Source organism: Silene latifolia, chromosome X (genome assembly GCF_048544455.1).
Source record: "Silene latifolia isolate original U9 population chromosome X, ASM4854445v1, whole genome shotgun sequence".
NCBI lineage: Eukaryota > Viridiplantae > Streptophyta > Magnoliopsida > Caryophyllales > Caryophyllaceae > Silene > Silene latifolia.
The window spans coordinates 276040876-276062831 of NC_133537.1; the positions used below are offsets into that span (position 1 = coordinate 276040876).

Sequence of the window (21956 nt, forward strand, 5' to 3'; positions counted from 1 at the left end):
ATTACTCCTAACTTAAACTAACCCCAATTGCGGAGATTAATCTAAACTAGTCGCTACTCGGATTAAGCGACTCGAACTAAGCGAGAATCACATAACTAGCATAGTTAACAATCTCGAGGCTATAATAAGATAACAAATTATAAACTAAAATTGCAACCTTCAATTAAGAACGAGTAAAATTCCGGATACAAATAATCGAAAGATTAACAATAAACAACCAACGGTTTCAATACTAAAATTAATCAACGAAAATAAACCATAAATTGAATACAAGAGAGGTAGAGAGAACTTAATTAGTGCCCGGAACTTGTAGTCGGATCATCGGATGTCGCACCTCGTAAAATGACCCCAAATTCGCCCTTACTCGATCGTGTGCTAAGACTCCGACCGGGTACAGTCTCCTACGGCTCTCACGACCCAATTAGGTCTCAAATCGTCACTCAATTTCGCTCAATTTCTATAAAATTTCTGGGTATTTCCTTCTCCGCCTCCTCCGCCTCTGACAGAAATCATCGGTATTTATACTTGACCAAGTCGGTATGTGGATCAAATTTTGTAAGATATAAGATAGATTTTGTGATTAAAATATGGGAAGAGATTAAGATTGGGAATCCAAGACGGAGTTGGAGTTCATCGCTCTGCTTTTCGTGAATCCAGTAGCTTCCATTTGCTCCGCACAAGATTCCTCTTCTTTTATTTATCTTCTTGTTATTTAAGACCAAACCCACGTGTGCTCTTGGTCCACAATTGCTGGACTTAATTGTTCTACTTTGCTTCCGGATATGCACTAGTTATTCGTTAATTTCTCGGCCCATGTACTACTCAACTTGTGCTCTAATCTTGATAGTTTGATCCACTTAATTGATGAAAGCCCACTTTGTTATTGTTTCAGTAACTCGAACGGTCTTGTCATTCATCGGCTCATAACCTGTTAATCCAAATTAAATGTAAAATAGTTCATTTAACACTAATATAATATTTTTATTTATTAAACTCGTAAAATAACAAGAGTATATTATATAGCTCAAACTATACGAGTAGCGACCATAAAAATATATAGATAAGGGGTTTAAATATGGTTAAATATCGCCTTATCAAATTCCCCCACACTTAGCTTATTGTCGCCCTCGACAATGACAAAATATGAGCTATAAACAAATTATCAACCTCAAGATTTTAGACATAACTAAGACAAGGTTTATCGACGACAAACTAAAGCATTTTTTTTATAAATCATTTTATTTTAGTGGGTCAACGGAAAACATTTATAGTTAGATTAGAAAGCAACATATACCAAATTTTCCCTCCACTTCAAACTATACAACCAACTAATTAGCCAATATAAATATATTTTAAACCGCTTCTAAATTATAATGATAAATAAATGCATTAGCAATACACTCGGTCCAACTATCTTCGTGCGCAAGTGCAAGTGTATTGACTCGTAGAGGAAGGGTTCGGCAATTTAAGGTCCTAGGGAAAGGGGGTTTACTTTCTTGTACATAGTACGAGGATCGTTCTCCCGAGCATTCAAGTGTATCCGTCATACCTCAATTAACTTACCCACCAATCCACAACCATCACATTGTCATTCACGTTTATACTTCTTTCATTTTTTTTTCATTTTTCACTTTTTTCTTCACATTTTTTTCTTCTGTTTTTCTCTGTTTGACTTTTTTTCTGTTTTTTTTCTGTTTTTTTTTTTCCTTTTTCTTACCATCTCCACCTTCCGTACCCGTGGATATATCGAGTGTCCCTTGTAGCGAGCTTTCGACCAATGGATCCCGCCCATCCGGACAAGTCATTAGGCATTCTCCCAATACATTGATTGGGTTCCCCTAAGGGTCTAATTACTCGGGCACCGGATAGAATTGAGGTCAAGAACTTAAAGCGGGAGTCACCTATGAAAGTAAATTGGTTAATAAGACCGGCTTACGACCCACACTCTAGAGTCAATGAAAAGTGTAATGAAGATAGCCAAAGTAAGTGCTTTATAATTCTAATTTAAAGGAGACTTAAAATATTCATGTCACCCAATTAATCAATCCAAGTTCAAAATGGAGGAAAAACTCATGTATACACGACTTCAAAACATTTTTTTTAGTATACTACTAATAATAATATTAGTGAAATTATTTTAAGTTAGTATTTTTGAAAAGCTGTTAGATTAGAGCTTGTCGTCGACTCCCTAGTCTAATCAGTCCAATAAGCATAGAGTTGTTAACTTTTAAAAATCGAATTTAACAAACAATAGCATTGATTAATTTCCCACGTGACTGCAGGGTTACTCCACATATACCATTCACTATTAATCAATATAACTTCCAGTACTAAGATACCACTAATTTCAGCAAATCAAGCACTAAACTATCCATAATCCAATGACAATGGCTCAATAATTTATCCCATAGATACAGTGGTTACGCCTGCAAATTTTAAATTGAACCCATTTTCCACAATATTTGCTAGGTCTGTCATAAGTTCACCATCAGCACCATAAATTTCAATTTAAACCATTTTTCATGAACTTTAGCTCGCCTCTCCCCCACACTTAAATTCGACATCGTCCTCGATGTTTAAATGAACAACCAGCATATATAATAAATATAAGAGGGAGTGAGGCACTTAGCGGATTCAAATGAAGCATTCACAGCAAGATGCTCCATCTTTTGTAGCATTTCGTCACAGCAGCCGAGTATGCCATCAGTAGCAGCAGCACAGATTGAGAAGCTCGTAAGTGATTGTGTCAGCCTCCAGTAGGGCTGATCGACTTCTACCCATGGCATCGAGCAAGGCAGCAGTGCCTTCTCATTCAAGTTGAGTCCCGACAGCTACGTCTGTCCCAATTCCTGCAAAATGAAACACTCGACCCAGACAAGTGAAATACGGAGGTGGCAAAATACCCAAATTACCAGCAGCATTTTTTTATTTTTTACCTAAACTATTTTTTTTTTTTTTTGTGCAACCGACACTATTAACATCCCCCTACAAAGGTTGCGAAACTCAGGGAGGCACTTAAGCCGACTCAACTAAGTAACTTATAAAGCATATTAAATAAACACACATGAAAGCAATAAATTATTAAGCTTGGGTTGCCTCCCAAGAAGCGCCTTGGTTTATGTCGTGGCTCGACATACTCCTATGTCCTCAAAAATCAGTCAGCTCAATCATCTATGTCTTCCGAAAATCATCTTATCAATTGACCTCAAGCACCATCTTGTTAAATACCAGCAATTATATGTCTTTCACCTCAAATTTTCCTTCCTGCCATTCAAAGTGTCACTGAACCATAACATTCTATTAGTACCCAAAATTTCAGATTAGCCCACTAGTTGCTCTTTCATTTCAACTTACTCAAAACTCGACTTCTAATTCAGTTCAGACACTAATAAGATCTCATTTTTTTCTCAACAACAACCGCTAACATTCAAACAGTACTCATTTTTCCATCAACCGTACCCAGTAATTACAGCTTAAAACCTCAATGATTTCCTCAAATATCGGCTCGAACAAGCATTCTAAGTAAATTCATCCAACAATATTTGAGCACTCATTAGCTCGTACAATTTTCACATAACATTTCTCAATATTTCCAGAAATGAAACTAACCACCAGCACTTTAGTTTCTTAAAACCTCATAATTCTCCTATTCTTCTAATAAATAATGAGATTCCTCAACCATCTGCTCAAGAGTCTCCAAAATACCAATATTCTGATTATTTTTCGTCCAATAGCGTCAACATGTATATATTCCCGAATAATATCGCAAGCATGGCTAGCTAACTAACAGAAATTTAGCGTAAATGCATGAAATACTCCTCCCCCACACTTACTTTGAACCACAGTGTAGATTATACCAAGACAGAGGAAGGCTAGCCATCATAATAGTACTGACTTCTTATGCCATTAAACGATGAAATATAACAAAGCCTCAAGCAAACGTAGACTAAACAGACATGTAGGTAGCTTGACTGCATGACTCAGCTATAAGTACATCCGTTTACTCGTTGGGTGTCAGACAACAATAAATTTCCTAACAATGACCATCTTATAACTTAAGGCACTTTAGCTTTTTTTTTTTTTATTTCTCACCCAAATCAGAATGGCCAAGTTTGTTTCTAGCTCAAGGTTTAAACACAAGTCCGACTTAAACTATATAGACACCTAACTCACAAACTTAAGACATTAATATTGCTACAAGTACACAAGTTTAGGAAAGTTAGACTAGCAGGACAGTAACATAGGCAGAACATGAAAGCAAACAGCATGAAAAAAAAAAAATGTTAGGAAACATGCCCTCTATTCATAATTTCTACCTAAAGGAATCCAACTAAAAATCGGAAGTTAGTGTCAAAATTTACAAAATATATAGAAAATTAATTCTAACATCAATCTCCCCGGCAACGGCGCCAAAATTTGATACGTGTCGTCAAGCGTATACAAATTAATAATTTATAATCCTATCTTAACCTCAAAAATAACAAACGTAGTAAAGGATAAGTAGGGTCGATCCCACGGAGAGACTGGAAAAACTAATTAACTATCGAGTACTTTTATTCACTAACTTACATATATACCATTTATTTACATATTTACAGCTATTAACATTATGTACGATTAAGGGGGTTTCATTTGTGATTAAAACTAAACTAAGAGGACCGAATACTAATGCTAGACGCGAAGTCAAATACCCTATTAAGCACATATTCTTATGGTAATTTTAGCTTGTCAACCGATTATTGTTTACGTCAAATCTCCATATCATTTATAGATTAACTGCGGAATTAAAGATAACAATAACTCCCTATCCTCTCTTAGATTACAACCGACCTGAACTAAGCCTAGACCGATTCTTAACTAACCGACCGATGTAAGTTTGTCGCGCCTTACTAAAGACCGTATTAGAAGCATTATCGAACCAAGAAGACGTCATTAACCCAATTAATCCCTTCAGTGTCGTCACTACCTAAAGATTAGCTGACCAAATATTACTCCTAACTTAAACTAACCCCAATTGCAGAGATTAATCTAAACTAGCTGCTACTCGGATTAAGCGACTCGAACTAAGCCAGAATCACATAACTAGCATAGTTAACAATCTCAGGCTATAATAAGATAACAAATTATAAACTAAAATTGCAACCTTCAATTAAGAACGAGTAAAATTCCGGATACAAATAACTGAAAGATTAACAATAAACAACCAACGGTTTCCAATACTAAAATTAATCAACGAAAATAAACCATAAATTGAATACAAGAGAGGTAGAGAGAACTTAATTAGTGCCCGGAACTTGTAGTCGGATCATCGGATGTCGCACCTCAGAAACAGCCCCAAATTCGCCCTTACTCGATCGTGTGCTAAGACTCCGACCGGGTACAGTCTCCTACGGCTCTCACGACCCAATTAGGTCTCAAATCGTCACTCAATTTCGCTCAATTTCTATAAAATTTCTGGGTATTTCCTTCTCCGCCTCCTCCGCCTCTGACAGAAATCATCGGTATTTATACTTGACCAAGTCGGTATGTGGATCAAATTTTGTAAGATATAAGATAGATTTTGTGATTAAAATATGGGAAGAGATTAAGATTGGGAATCCAAGACGGAGTTGGAGTTCATCGCTCTGCTTTTCGTGAATCCAGTAGCTTCCATTTGCTCCGCACAAGATTCCTCTTCTTTTATTTATCTTCTTGTTATTTAAGACCAAACCCACGTGTGCTCTTGGTCCACAATTGCTGGACTTAATTGTTCTACTTTGCTTCCGGATATGCACTAGTTATTCGTTAATTTCTCGGCCCATGTACTACTCAACTTGTGCTCTAATCTTGATAGTTTGATCCACTTAATTGATGAAAGCCCACTTTGTTATTGTTTTGATAACTCGAACGGTCTTGTCATTCATCAAATTTCATAACCTGTTAATCCAAATTAAATGTAAAATAGTTCATTTAACACTAATATAATATTTTTATTTATTAAACTCGTAAAATAACAAGAGTATATTATATAGCTCAAACTATACGAGTAGCGACCATAAAAATATATAGATAAGGGGTTTAAATATGGTTAAATATCGCCTTATCACCTATATTTTGTAAAAAATCTCCACCTTAGATGTTGTCCATCTAAGGGTCCTTATAAGGACTTAAGGACTCAAATGAGGTAAAAGACTCATTAAATCTCCTCTCTCTCTCTCTCTATATATATATATATATATATATATATATATATATATATATATATATATATATATATATATATATATATATATATATATATATATAGATTTGGGATCTCATGAGAACCACCGACATAATGAGAACTATGAGAACCATTCACAATCATTAGATCTAAGTAAATATTGACGACTCAGATTAACTCGCTTATTCTCCTAGCTAACCCACAAACTCTCCAACACCGTTAGATCAGCCAAACCCAAACCCTCCAAACCCGTCATTTTACATTTTTCATTCCCACCTTTTCTTTTCTCTCTCTCTTCAAACCTCACAGTACATTTTTTATCTCTATGCTCGAACATCAATCTTGCGACTTCGCAGCTATGAGTCTTTCCCTTTCTCTCTTCGATCACATTCCAGACTTTGTGAATTCAACTTTGTCATCCTTTCTTCATCAATGGAAGCAGTATGTGGATTCGTCAAGGTAAAGACTTGAAATTGATTTTTATTTTAGTGAAATTAGGGTTTATTTTTTTATGTCTTTTAATTTTACGATTCATCAATTAAATTAGTCGAATTAGGGTTTATATTCATCAATTTAATTTGTACGGAGTATTTTTGTTGGTTGATGATAATTAGCTTTTATATTCATCAATTTCGATGACGATAATTTATCGTCGTCCTCTTATGGTTGTCGAATTCTGTTATTATGATTGAATTCTAATGTTATATCGTATCCTGAACTTAAAACTGGCTAATGTGAAGTAATTTTCTACCTTGGTTTCCTCCTGCAATATGTGATTTGGAGATTAAAAATTTCCTGCATTTGATAATTTGATGTTGGGAAAAATGAGAAATGATGTCTCAATTACATTGAATATGTGTCATATATAACCTGCTTGACACATAGAAAAGAAATAATGGAGCAAAATTGTCATTTAAAAACACGGCGAAATATGTGTTCGGTTTCAGAGAATTTTCATTTTGGAAGCATAACAATGGCTTTCGAAGCCGACAAAGATATGGTTCTCTAAATAGAAATTTGTCTCAATTACTTTGAATATGTGAATATTGTCATGTCGTCCATACTACAAGCACCTTTTATTAGATCATTATTACTACTTAATTTTCTTTATTGTGTTATGAACTGAAAAATTCCCAAGAGCACTCAAATTGGCCTTCAACTGGATATTATGAAGATGAATATTATGTTACCCTTCACTGTTTAGTGGATATTGTGTTGATATTTTGTGTCACACAAAGCAAATCAGAAACTTTTGTTTTTTTTCTTTTATTACTGATGGACTAATCAACTTGTTTTTTTTATTGATACAATAATAAGATTTTAACAAGAATCTTAATTACTTTTCAAATTTAAAAACTATAAAATGTGACTACTGTAAAGTGGAGTATTTGCGAACATACTTTGATTTGGATATGACTCATTAAAGGAAGGAAGGTGTTTAATTTGTAAATGGGAATGAGTACAATATTGGGGTTTTTTTATTTGGGTTTGGAAGCAGCTTTGAGCTTGTCTTGGTTATTAGTTCTACTTTCAGCCTGCTTATTTCCAGGTTTGTCTCTATTATGGCTAATCTTGTTATTGTAACTGTTGCTTATTGGCTGCATCTGCTTGTGTGTCGCTCCTTATTTAACCTTATTATGCTTCCTCATCTCATTTTCTGCTTCTCGTATTCCTTTATCTGATTATGTCATTGGTACTGATTATGTCTGTAACACCCCGAAAATTTGAGTTAGCTATAAAAAAAATGTGTGGAAAATATTTTAGTAAAATGAGATTTTAGAAAGAAATAGGAGAAGATGTGTAATGGAAATTCAAATTTGAATAGTAAAGAAAATTGCATGTTGATTTGGAAATCGAATTAAAAAAAAAGTCGTTAATAACTTGAAACGAAAAGGGAAAGAGAATAAAGGACGTGCGATAAATGTACGTGCTTAAAAACGCATACTAGCTCGTATATAAAACGTTACTTCAAGGTGAAGTACGTGGGAATTAAGTTACATAACTTAACGTTAATAAGTAAGTATCGTATCGTAACTAAAACTGACCCGTATATACAACCTAGACTAACTAATATATACTCCTATATATATACCCCAAATTCACCCGAAGCTATCATGCTACGTCATTCCATTTTGCTTATATGATAAGATCAACAAAAAAAAAGTAAAAAGAAAAAAAGAGAAGAGTGTAGAAAGGGAAAGAAAACCGTGAAGTGAAGAAAAGAAGAACAATGCAAAAACCAAGCTAAATTCATCCTATTTCATCATCATTGTCCTTAATCTTTTGTGGATTTAACCTAAAAAGGGAGGATTAGACAAAGGTGTAAGACGGTTCTACCGTTCCTAATTAATACTTATGATGATTATTATGGCACCTCTATTAGCACCCATAAATATTTGTTATTAATTTGATTCTTTTGTTAGATGGGTTGAGATAATTGTTTAAGAGGTTCTTGCCATTTAGCTGTTACACGTGATGGGCTAAAGGAGGTAAGTTGAATTACAATGACTACGATAATAGGTATTAGGTGGGAGTGTATACATGTTAGGATTGATTTATTCATTAATGTTTTATTTAGAATTTGTGAAAGAGGAGGTTGAAAGTAATAGAGTTTATAAATTGGCAGCCATTAGATTGAGTAAATATCAGTTCATGTGAAAAATTTGACACGCTCGGTTAAGTTTTATAATAATTGATATTCTCAGTTTTGGGACTATCGTCGTATTGTATTATTATCGTTGTCAATCCCTCCGACCTTGATAAGTGGGCGAGTAGCTTAGAGTTTTGTACTCAGAAGATGTGCACTAGTTCGTTTTATGAACGAACGTGGACACAATGACATTGATAGTGAGAATTATAGTTTGGCTCATAACCCGCAGTGGCGAGCTGGGCATACAAAAATGCCGAGGAATATAGTTTGGCTCATAACCCGCAGTGGCGAGCCGGGCATACAAAAATGCCGAGGAATATAGTTTGGCTCATAACCCGGAGTGGCGAGTCGGGCATACAAAAATGCCGAGTATTATAGTTTGGCTCATAACCCGCAGTGGCGAGCCGGTCATAAGAAACTCCCTTTACTAGTCGTATGAGGTAGAGTGAATCCTACCTTAGCCAGCCATTAGATACTCTTGTTAGGCGTCAACCTGACATATAGGTGTGCACATTAAGGCTATGGCCAATCTTGTTGACCTCTTAGTGGCAAGGAAGTGAAAGGCTCTTATGAGCTAGCACTTGAATTGTCTTCTGACAAACCATTTTGTAGAGACAAAGTTAGTTCATTTGTTTTATCACTGAAAATACTAAACTAATAAATTCTCGTTTTCCTTTCCTTTAGTTCTAATAAATTGTTAATATGAGGTGGTGTTTATTACTCAGCTCTTGTCCCATTTGGGCTACTTATTATGGTAACGGTTTATTTTCAGGTGACTTCCGCTACCCCTCAAAAGATTTTCAAGTTGAACTTTTGATTAAAGACTTCGTAAAAGTTTTATTTCATTTTGTATCATTTTGTATAAAAAGCATTTTGTAAAGAGACTTTGTATATTGATTATAATATTCCCTTATTTTGGCTAATTTTTAATGTAAATGTAATTTTTAATTTAATCGGAAATCGGGGGTGTTACAATTGGTATCAGAGCGTGTTCTTTCTTGGATAGGTGTTAAGATCGTCACATCTTGACACTGCCGACTTCACTTTTAAAACTGTTCTTGATTTTTTCTCCGCCTTTACGTATGACATTATTACGTATTTACTTCTTTCAATACTTATGCTTGGGCGATACTATACGTATCGGTCACTTAAGGAGTGGGTGACTTGGATACACAAAACCATCGTCAGTGATTCAGATCAAATATTGAGCAAATTTGGGAATGAATTATTTACATTCTACAAACAGATTGACACTTTGATGTGGTTAATAAATGTGTAGACTAACCTTAGATGTATGGATTGATCATCAACTTAAGGAGTGGAAGAATTGGATACATTGGCAGAATGGTGGTATAACAATTTCCATAATTCCTTGGGCACAACATAGTATAGTTACATATGTAGTATACATCGTATAGTATTTTGACCCCACCTGCATATTCCTTTTATATTAGGTGATACCTCCGTAGTTACTATGGACATGAATTTTTAATCTTGGGAGGAATGCATTAGAATGCTTAGGTTTCTCTCCAGATAAAGTGGACAGTCAAGCAAGCAGTATAGAATAAATGTGCAATTCATTGTTGGTGATCTAGTTCATGTGAAGTCACAACCTTATCGACAATGTTCACGTCTTAAAATAAGCCACCATCTGGGCATTTTTGTTCTTTTAAGGTTCTAGGTAAGATAGGAGAAGTAGTGTATAAGATGAAGATCCCTAGCCATGCTAAGATTGAGAAGACATCTCTATATTAGTAATGGGTGACAATTTGCAGTTGAAGGCCGAACCAGTTCCATGTTGGCGAGAGAAATGTTGAAGGGTATGGGCTAGGAAGGCTACTTGGTAGTTTGTTGGTCTAATGGTACCAAAGATGATGTCGCGTGAAAAATATTATATGATGACTTTGTAAAATGGTTTCCTAAATTCGAGCCGAAGGAAAACTTGAGAACAAGCATTTTGGCCAAGGGAACAGCTTATAACAACGGTTACCTTAGTTCTATAAGACAATTAAAGTACTAGAATGAGTTAGTTACTCTAGTTATTGGTATAGGCTAATTAGTATAAAGAAACAGTTGGAGTAATCATTTCATTCAAATTTCTTGTTGATTCGTGGATTTCCTTTGGGTGATTTTTTTTTTTTTTTGTAGTTCACCTCCTGCAATAATCTCCGAGGATGATTACAGAAAATTACCTACATCTAGTTTCATAGGTTGAAATTATGTCATAGAATTTACTACAGAGACATTATATCTTGTTAGATTGATGATGGAAATTGGGGTACGAAGGTTATTTACGTATGGTTTTGATAGGTTTGGGGCAAGCGTCTTGACATCATCAAAGACTTGGAGTTAGCAAGGGTGGCTAGATCAGGTGTAAGAGTTCATTTTTTTTAATGATTAAATAAAGTTCATTAAGGTTATTCACTTAGTCTTTTCCTCTTTGCTATAGCTATAGGCAATAAACGCGGTCAATAAAGTAAAGAAAATATACCGTGGTGTGTGATGGTTGCTTAGGTGATAGACAAATAATATATAGGATGGAAAGTTCTAAGTTTTTAATGGGAGTTCGGAAGAATCTCATCTTATGTTGTAGGCTGTGTAGATGTAAGAATAAATAATCGGTGTACAAGTTGCAGAGTAGAGGCGGGCGATATCACCTTAGAGGGTAAGATAGTCCGCGACAGATCATATCCAATTTCGTAACTGCGTTTACAAGTGGTTCAATAGGCATTATGTTAATTGATTAGCGTTGATCAGAATACATTCTTATAAGAAATACTACAAATCAAACTTTACGCGAACAATGGTGGGAAACTCATTGTGATGACCTCTTACTAGAGCATATGCTATAAGGTAGACCAAAACATAAGTTGAAAGAAATGTTGTTTTGAAGTGGCAGTTATGTGATGATTGAAATTGTTGTGATAGGGTATATATTTACCATTCGGAAAATTCGTCATTAGCTATGAATTGTTTTTTTTTATGCTTGTGTGATGATTATTGTGCTCTGCTTTTGGTGATGATCAAGTAATGCTCCTAAGATGATTTCATTTTGAATATTAATGTATCGGTACGTAGTTACTTATGAAGGAGAAGATTGTCAAGGAGAATTGGTTTTTGTGTCTCGTAGAAATTCAAGATTTATTAATAACCATGGTTTGATGCTCTGACAAATTATTGACTTAAATGGCTTTCAGGCTACTTTGGTTTTAATCCGCACCGATGATTATTACATTTGCAGTAACTCTGCTTGTGTGATTTTTTTAGTGTTGAAAATTTTACAGCTAGTATGCTTATGGTGTAGCGTGAATGATTAACTAGGTTCCAGTTTTTGAAATAACTTTACTTTGTTTCGAGGACGAAAACTTTTTTTTAAGGGGAGTGACTGTAACACCCCGAAAATATGAGTAAGCTATAAAAAAAATGCGTGGAAAATATTTTAGTAAAATGAGATTTTATAAAGAAATAGGAGAAGATGTGTAATGGAAATTCAAATTTGAATAGTAAAGAAAATTGTATGTTGATTTGGAAATCGAATTAAAAAAAAAAGTCGTTAATAACTTGAAACGAAAAGGGAAAGAGAATAAAGGACGTGCGATAAATGTACGTGCTTAAAAACGCATACTAGCTCGTATATAAAACGTTACTTCAAGGTGAAGTACGTGGGAATTAAGTTACATAACTTAAGGTTAATAAGTAAGTATCGTATCGTAACTAAAACTGACCCGTATATACAACCTAGACTAACTAATATATACTCCTATATATATATAAGCGATCATGCTACGTCATTCCATTTTGCTTATATGATAAGATCAACAAAAAAAAAGTAAAAAGAAAAAAAGAGAAGAGTGTAGAAAGGGAAAGAAGAACGTGAAGTGAAGAAAAGAAGAACAATGCAAAAACAAAGCTAAATTCATCCTATTTTATCATCATTGTCCTTAATCTTTTGTGGATTTAACCTAAAAATGGAGGATTAGACAAAGGTGTCAGACGATTCTACAGTTCCTAATTAATACTTATGATGATTATTATGGCACCTCTATTAGCACCCATAAATATTTGTTATTAATCTGATTCTTTTGTCAGATGGGTTGAGGTAATTGTTTAAGAGGTTCTTGCCATTTAGCTGTTATACGTGATGGGCTAAAGGAGGTAAGTTGAATTACCATGATTACGATAATAGGTATTAGGTGGGAGTGTATACATGTTAGGATTGATTTATTGATTAATGTTTTATTTAGAATTTGTGAAAGAGGAGGTTGAAAGTAATAGAGTTTATAAATTGGCAGCCATTAGATTGAGTGAATATCAGTTCATGTGAAAAATTTGACACGCTCGGTTAAGTTTTATAATAATTGATATTCTCAATTTTGGGACTATCGTCGTATTGTATTATTATCGTTGTTAATCCCTCCGACCTTGATAAGTGGGTGAGTAGCTTAGAGTTTTGTACTTAGAAGATGTGCACTAGTTCGTTTTATGAACGAACGTGGACACAATGACATTGATAGTGAGAATTATAGTTTGGCTCATAACCCGCAGTGGCGAGCTGGGCATACAAAAATGCCGAGGAATATAGTTTGGCTCATAACCCGCAGTGGCGAGCCGGGCATACAAAAATGCCGAGGAATATAGTTTGGCTCATAACCCGGAGTGGCGAGTCGGGCATACAAAAATGCCGAGTATTATAGTTTGGCTCATAACCCGCAGTGGCAAGCCGGGCATAAGAAACTCCCTTTACTAGTCGTATGAGGTAGAGTGAATCCTACCTTAGCCAGCCATTCGATACTCTTGTTAGGCGTCAACTTGACATAGATTTCTGCACATTAAGGCTATCGCCAATCTTGTTAACCTCTTAGTGGCAAGGAAGTGAAAGGCTCTTATGAGCTAGCACTTGAATTGTCTTCTGACAAACCATTTTGTAGAGACAAAGTTAGTTCATTTGTTTTATCACCGAAAATACTAAACTAATAAATTCTCGTTTTCCTTTCCTTTAGTTCTAATAAATTGTTATTATGAGGTAGTGTTTATTACTCAGCTCTTGTCCCATTTGGGCTACTTGTTATGGTAACGGTTTATTTTCAGGTGACTTCCGCTACCCCTCAAAAGATTTTCATGTTGAACTTTTGATTAAAGACTTCGTAAAAGTTTTATTTCATTTTGTATCCTTTTGTATAAAAAGCATTTTGTAAAGAGACTTTGTATATTGATTATAATATCCCCTTATTTTGGCTAATTTTTAATGTAAATGTAATTTTTAATTTAGTCGAAAATCGGGGGTGTTACAATGTCACTGGTACGAATCTCTTTGGTAACGATAAGTTATGTCATGGAGCTCACTCTTTTGATGGTGTCAAGTACGAAGGAATTAAATTGAAATAAATTTGCAGAGGTTACTGTTGAAAGTGCAAAGCAGCAAGATGAGGTTATTGTTGCCCTATTTTAAAAGCCAATTAGCTCAAATGGCAGAGCATTGTGCAATGCACAAGATGTGGGTTCAACTCCCACATTGGCAAGGAAATACCAGTGTTTCTTTTACATTAAGATCGCCTTAGACCAGAATTTATGGTCATAGTTTCTATGCATAAGCTAGTCGTTGAACTTCTGATCACTACAAAGCTATTACATTTCCATGATGTTCTTGCTGCAAGCGCGAGCCTAAATTATGGTCTGCTCGTCTTTGCCCAACTATGATTATAGCATGCTTAATATTTGTTGTACAGTACCACTTACATCTCGACAAGATGCAATCATGGAATTAGTTATTTAATAGGCTATATGGGATTTGAACCCATATCTTTGTGCAAAATTAGCACTTCGCTCTACCGTTGAGCTAATAGCCTTTAATATATGCTAAACAATAATGAAATTAAGGCTATACATAATACAATTGCTCAAATGTTCGTAACCAATACACATTCTAAAACTAAGCATGATGCCTACAAATCAGTTTTCAGATTCCAAGTTCGTAATCGCATTAAATTTGTCATGTACTCTAAAGAGCACCATGCCTATATCTTTGAACAGTTAAAACTTCAAACAGAAAAATAGCAACTGAATCAGTAAACAACAACACACATCTGATATATTGATATGTCTAACAATTTAAGGGAGTGACAAGTTCACAGCAGTTGTCCCATATTTAGGAAAATCTTGAAACAAAGATCATAAAAATCATTAGTTGGTCTTTAGAGAAAAAGTGTCAGAAATGTATGTCTAACAACTGTTAGTACACAAATTATTAGCCCTCAGACCCCTCACTTCCATCATACCTGAGGCCCTTCACCAGCATCACAAGTCAGGCTCCTTGACAGCATAAAATTTAAAGACCTAATCTAGCATAAAAGTCCAAATTCCCAGCAAATAATAGAAGAATAAATCGAGTAGAGTTGCTCAACTCAGGCTCCTTAATAGCATCACAATTGCTACGCAAAGCCGCCTAATCCACCCCAAACCCTTTCCCTTATTACCGGAACTGGTTTAACTTAAAATTAATGTACTTAACCAATAGTAATTAGATTATGCAACTGAAGAACTTTTAAATGCACATAGAACCTTATTTCATGCACATATAAACTTATTTCATGCCCATATAACACACTTATTTCATGCATGTGCATGGTTGTTTGATGCACATATATTGCTTTTCCATGCATCTACAAGGCTAATTCATGCATTGATAAGTCTATTGCACCCCAACTCCTAATCATTATTATTGGGACAAACGATGGGGGAATGGTGTCCTAAAATTTAGGACGGGAAAGGGTTCAGGGTTGGATTAGGCGGCCCGCTATGCACCTAATCCAACTCTAAACCCTTTCCCTTATTATCAGAACTGGTTTAACTTAAAATTAATGTCCTTAACCAATAGTAATTAGATGCAGTTGAAGAACTTTTTAATGCACATATAACCTTATTTCATGCACATATAAACTTATTTCATGCATGTACACGGTTGTTTGATGCACATATATTGCTTTTTCATGCACCGACAAGGCTACTTCATGCACTGATAGGGCCATTGCACCCTAAACTCTTACTATTATTACTGAGCCGAGGATCAAAAACTAAAAAACACAAGTAGTCATTCAAATGGGGATCAAATACCAAAAAAACAAAAAGACAAAACGATGCAAATTTTACGTATTTCATGCACGTACAAGGTTGTTTAATGCACATATATCGTTTTTTCATGTATTTACAAGGCTATTCTATGCACTGATAAGGCTATTTAAGCATAAACCCTTACCATTCATGCTTTTCTTATTCGAGGCATTTGTTTATTTCGGTGAAACATAATTTTTAATTGACTTACCTCATTTCATTGGTGGTTTTTTCTTGATCGCAACAGTCTTTCGCCTCATTTTTGTAGCCTCATATCTGTCAAGGATTTGAGTGAGATTGGGATTTTAAGATAGTAAAAACACAAACACAAATTGTTACATAATGACTTCACAATCAATTCGGTTAGATTTTGAGACAATGAACTGTTGCAAAGTGAAGGTAAAAACACAACACAAGTTGATGAATACGGAATAAGAGAGATTAGGCGGCTCAACTTCAATTTAACAGAAGATAAAAATTCCCTCCATCTCACGGTAATAGTGCGTACGTTGCGATCAGATTCAAAGACATTAATCAACCCCAACTAAAACTAACTATGTTCCTAAACACCTGATTGAAAACCCAAAACAACTCTTAGATGAAAGTTGAAAATTTTGATCAATACTGCGTATATTCATCAAATTTGAATTATACATGTGAAACTTTTCCTCCATCTCGCAACAATAGTCACTTTTTCGACCTCTATCATCAATACATAGAATACATTATAAACACTATGCAACAATGACTCTTGCAAATTGTAAGATGGGGGGTGCGGGGAGTCAGAAGTACGCAGTCTTACCCCTTTGTTAGCAACATAAAGGCTCTAGTACATCACAATCCAAGTATAATCATCAAAAGTAGCAATAATCAGATGAAAGATAACGAACAGGTTCAAACTTTAATCAATTTTCCCTAACAATGTTCTATCTACTCCGTTCGACCTCCGTCCCAATAACTTTGAATTACTTTTGTTAAATAGCTTTTTTAGGATTCAAAATAAGAAATCAAAATCAACAAAGCACACAATTATAATGATAAATCAATGAATAACTACCTAAACTGAATAGATTAATAGATAATAAGCGGAAAATGCAAGTAAATTGAAAGCAAACGACATTTGAAAGAAGAAACAAAGAGAATGCGCAACAAATCAGGAATGAAACCCTAATCAATTTAGTTGAAGCATAAAAATCGTAAAAATTGACGAATAAGAAAGAAATAAGGAAAATTGAGAAATTACCTAAATTTTAAGGAATAAAGCAAAATAACCGTAAATCAAATCAGAGCAAACAAAGAAGGATGCAACAGAGAGAATGCCGGTTGATCATTGTAGAAGAAGTCACAGTAATGGCGGTTGAGAGTACAATTCGAGATGAATGTTAAAGTGTGATGAATACGAGAGTGAGGAGATCGAAGTGAGAAAAGAAAGAGGAGCAAGAAAGCAAACTGTGTAAAATGACGGTGTTAGAGAGTTTGTGGGTTAGCTAGGAGAATAAGCGAGTTAATCTGAGTCGTCAATATTTACTTAGATCTAATGATTGTGAATGGTTCTCATAGTTCTCATTATGTCGGTGGTTCTCATGAGATCCCAAATATATATATATATATATATATATATATATATATATATATATATATATATATATATATATATATATATATATATATAATCGACATTCGCATTCGTACGAACTATATTATGTCGCGAACTGTATGAACTCCTAACAACCATTAGATTAAAGCCCATCTCTGCTAGATTTCCCATCTCACAAATCATTCATACAGACTTATAACTACCCCTTGCCATTCTCTCTCCCATATCACGCCACAACCACACTCATTACCGGTGGCCCCCACCCCATGATCGTCGATATTTACCGGCAGCCCATGACCGGTGCAACCTTCTATCCCTTAGAACCTATCTCTGCTACTGGTGTGGCAACCGCTGACGAACATCGACCATCACCACCGACGATGGAGTATGGATTCAGAGGTTCGATCATCTTCTCTTCCATTTTTGAGTCCAAAATGCAAATAATGATTGATAATTAAGTGATTCAGAGGTATATGAGTGGTTCAAGTTGCGATGGCTTCTCAGATCTGTTGCCGTCGGAGCATAGTCAAGGACATCACAATACCTCTTCCATTTGCACATCCTCCGCAGCCCGGGAGGATTCCGCATCATCTCTTCTCCTCTTAGAAGCACCTTGGGTAGGAGGTCTTCTTGGTGCCATTTTTCTGAAATTTAAGATAAAAATTCATCTTAAGGCAAACCAAAATCCATCCAAATAGACATAATAGAACAAATTAGTTACCTAAATCATACTATAAACATGAATAGAGCATAATACAATCAATTTCTAGTACAAATACGCAGAAAATCAATTTCTCCCAATTTGAGTTAGGGTTTGATAAACTTGATGAAATCGATTAAATTGGATGAAATTACAGAGAAAAGGGAAGAAAACTTACTTGATGATCATTAATGATGAAAGATTCTTGCAAAATGATGAAGAAATAGATGTTCCCTTGTGATTTTGAGTGAAGAAATGAAGAAAATAATGATAGAGGATGGATAGGGAGTACCATCATGATGCTGGAAATATTAGAATGAAATTGCTTCTTTTTTTTTCTTACCCATTCTAAAAGAAGAGGCCACGAAAATATGAAACCACGTCCCCGATCGGGGTTGACCAGTCCATCACGCGTTTTTGCCTTTGCTTCCGTATTCTTTTATTTCCCTCCCGTTTTTGAAACTTACATCCCCGAACGGGGTTTTTGCGTGGGGAAGCGTGAATTTTCTCCTCTAGGCCTCCTTTTCTTCATTGTTCACCTATAAATCACAAAATAAAACACCGTCAAGTCTAGTAATTTATTCCTAATCTACGAAAAACAGTAAATTGCGGAAAATTAAAAACAAAAATAAATAAAAGCAAATAAAAAGCTTGGGTTGCCTCCCAAGAAGCGCTGGTTTAACGACCCACACGACGTAAGAAGCTATTTTGATTAAGTTTCATCATTGAGCTTGCCACCAACTGAGCTCCATTTCATAGCTCCCTTTGCATTCCGCAACCATTTGAAAATTTTCAAATAAAATTTCCCTTTCTTTTTTGAACTCTTAGCAATAGTGCCCTTAGCATCGTCACCTACAAAACAAACAACACCAATATCTTCCTCCAACGGATCCATTAGTAAGGATGCAAGCGTAGTAGAGGTATTAGGACAGTCCACAGTGCTAAGTAAATAACAAGACTCTTATAACATTGGGCTTCTAATGGTGTTGTTTTTGCTAAAGGTAACCTAGTCATCACCCACTTCTAACGTTAACTTCCCAATTTTTACATCAATTAATGTACCCGCGGTGTGTAAAAATGGCATACCCAATATAATTGGGGTTTGTGAGTCCTCGGCCATATCAAGTATGAGGAAGTCAACGGGTATGAAAATCTTACCAACTTTGACGGGCACGTCTTCTAAGACACCTAAAGGACATTTTAAAGAACGGTCCGCCATTTGCAAAGTGATACTCGTGCATTTTAAAGCACCCATGTTAATTTTTTCACAAATGGAATAGGGCATGACACTTACACTAGCACCTAGGTCGCAAAGGGCTTTATCAATGGTATATGTGCCTATAGTGCAAGGAATAGAATAACTACCGGGGTCCTTATGTTTTAGGGGAGACTTGTTTTGTAAGAGTGCACTACACTCTTCGGCGAAAGCAATGGTCTCAACCTCATTGAAGGATCGCTTCTTTGAGAGGATTTCCTTCATAAACTTTGAATAGGAAGGGACTTGGGTAAGTAATTCAATAAATGGGACGGTGACTTGCAAATTCTTAACAACCTCCAAAAACTTACCGAACTTACCTTTCTCCTTGTGCTTTGCTAAACGATGGGGAAACGGTACTTGAATAACTTCCTTTGGAGGAGCATCCTCCGCATCTTTCACTTTCTCTTTCTCAACCTCCATAGGAACATCCACCTTCTTTGAATCGGCATCAGCCTCCTTAGCATTAGGAGAGACCTCTTTCTCAACAACCCCCTCATCAATTTCTTGGGTACCAAGCTTGCCTTCCTCATAAGCATCAATAATCGATGAGGAAATGGCACACGGTCCCTAACAAGAGGCTCTTCACTAGCCTTCTTTTTGTCATTTCCCCCAAGCTTGGGCTTTTTAACAACCACCTCGTCATCCAAAGTTATGGATGGTCCATCATAACTTGTACCACTTCTCAAGGAAATAGAATTAACGGTCGCATGTGGTTGCTCACCTTGAGGTGGTAATTGACCCGTCTTCCTTGAAGAGCTAGATGGGGCTAGTTGAGCCATTTATTGCTCCAACATCTTGATTGTGGCATTGTGAGATTGGTCACTCTTTTGTAGTTGAGCGAACATTTCTGATTAGGTCTTAGTCATTTGCATTACCAAGGTCTCAAGTTTACCCCCTCCTTGGTTGTTTTGTTGGCCATTTTGAGGTGGTGGCCCTTGATTTTGTTGGTAATTTTGTTGAGGTGGTCTTTGTTGTTGGTTTTGTCTTTGATAACCCGGTGGGGAATTACACTTTTGTTGTTGTGGTTGTGGTTGTGGTTGTGGTTGTGGTTGTGGTTGAGGGTTAAGCACATTATTGCTTGTGTAAGACATATTTGGATGAAATTTTGAGTTCGGGTTGTATGTATTTGAAAATGTACCCGGTGGATATGAACTTTGTCTAAAAGCTTTATAAGCACATACCTCCTCCATAGTAGCTCGACATAGGGCGGCATAATGACCCGCATCCCCGCAACCTTCATAAACAATGATTTGACTCGTAGAGGACACGACATTGAGTTGTTGAAGAGAATCCCTAGCATCTCGTTCCGCCAATTGTTGTTGGAGTAAGGCAATTTGAGCTAATAAGACGGGATTGTCGGAGGATTCTTCTTTACCTTTGAGTGGCACACTTCGGGAATTGACATATTGCGCGTCATGGATCGCCATGGATTCAATTGTGGCATGAGCAATATCGGTGTCAATTTGATCAAACCGCCCATTGTTGGCGGAATCAAGAATCCTTCGGGACTCGGCACAACATCCATTGTAGAATGTTATAGCTAGGAACCAAGCATCCAGCCCATGATGTGGGCATTGTCTTTGCAACTCCTTGTACCTCTCCCAAGCCTCATATAAGCTCTCAAGAGCTTGTTGATGGAATCCGGTGATTTGGCTCCTTAAGGTTTGTGTTTTCTCCGGTGGAAAAAACTTTTGATAGAAAGCAAGAGCCAATATCTTCCAATTCGTGATTCCCATAGCGGTGCAATCAAGGTTATTGATCCATAACTTTGCCTTGTCCTTTAAAGAGAAACGGAAAAGTATTTCACTTATTTGGGCTTGAATGACGCCCGTTTGTCGGATCATGGAGCAATAATCGGAAAAGTTTTGCACATGGAAATTGGGATCCTCCAAAGGATTTCTCCCAAATTGCTTCCTCTCCACAAGGCTAATGAAAGTTGGCTTGATCTCGAATTCCGGCGCGGTAATTTGAGTAGTTGTGATGCCGGCCGGAAGCATGGCCGCGGTGGGCTTTGAGTGATCGGAAAGATTCACCATCCTTTTAGTTGGAGAAGGTGGTGGTGGAGATGATGAACTTGAAATCTCCTCTTCTTCAAGAGCTTTTAGATCGTCTAGGTAAAACTTTTTAGCACTTTCAACTTGCACGGGAGAAGCGGCTTCTTTCACTTCCTTCCAAAAACGTCGTCTTCTCCTAAAGGTTTTCTCGGGCTCGGAATCCGGTGAAAGCAAATCTCCACTACGAGAAGACCTGGGCATAAGACAGCAATCTCTAGAAAATGATAAGTAACGGTCTCAAGGAACAAGTGTTCCTTAAGACAAAAGAAAACAAGATAAAAATCGACAAATCAATACGCAATAAAACCGTGCTCCCCGGCAATGGCGCCAAAATTTGATAGGCTATCGCACACCTATGCGAAGATAATTACCCTAGACACAAATTAAT

At 36.1% G+C, this 21956-nt stretch overlaps 1 protein-coding gene and 1 non-coding gene across 2 annotated transcripts in view; one reads left to right on the forward strand and one right to left on the reverse strand.

Moving 5' to 3' along the window:
* LOC141620150 (protein FAR1-RELATED SEQUENCE 5-like) overlaps positions 1-20293 on the reverse strand; it is a 35654-nt gene extending 15361 nt beyond the window's left edge. Inside the window, exons 1-2 of the mRNA XM_074437093.1 lie at positions 20236-20293; positions 19832-20035 (exon numbers count right to left, since the gene is read on the reverse strand). Of these exons, the coding sequence (XP_074293194.1) occupies positions 19832-20035; positions 20236-20293 (262 nt within the window). The remainder of the gene's footprint in view (positions 1-19831; positions 20036-20235) is intronic.
* Positions 20294-21071: 778 nt separating this feature from the next.
* Positions 21072-21179, forward strand: LOC141624909 (small nucleolar RNA R71). Its single transcript, XR_012534712.1, has one exon. It is a non-coding gene; the product is annotated as a small nucleolar RNA R71 (small nucleolar RNA).
* The last annotated feature ends 777 nt before the right edge of the window (positions 21180-21956 follow it).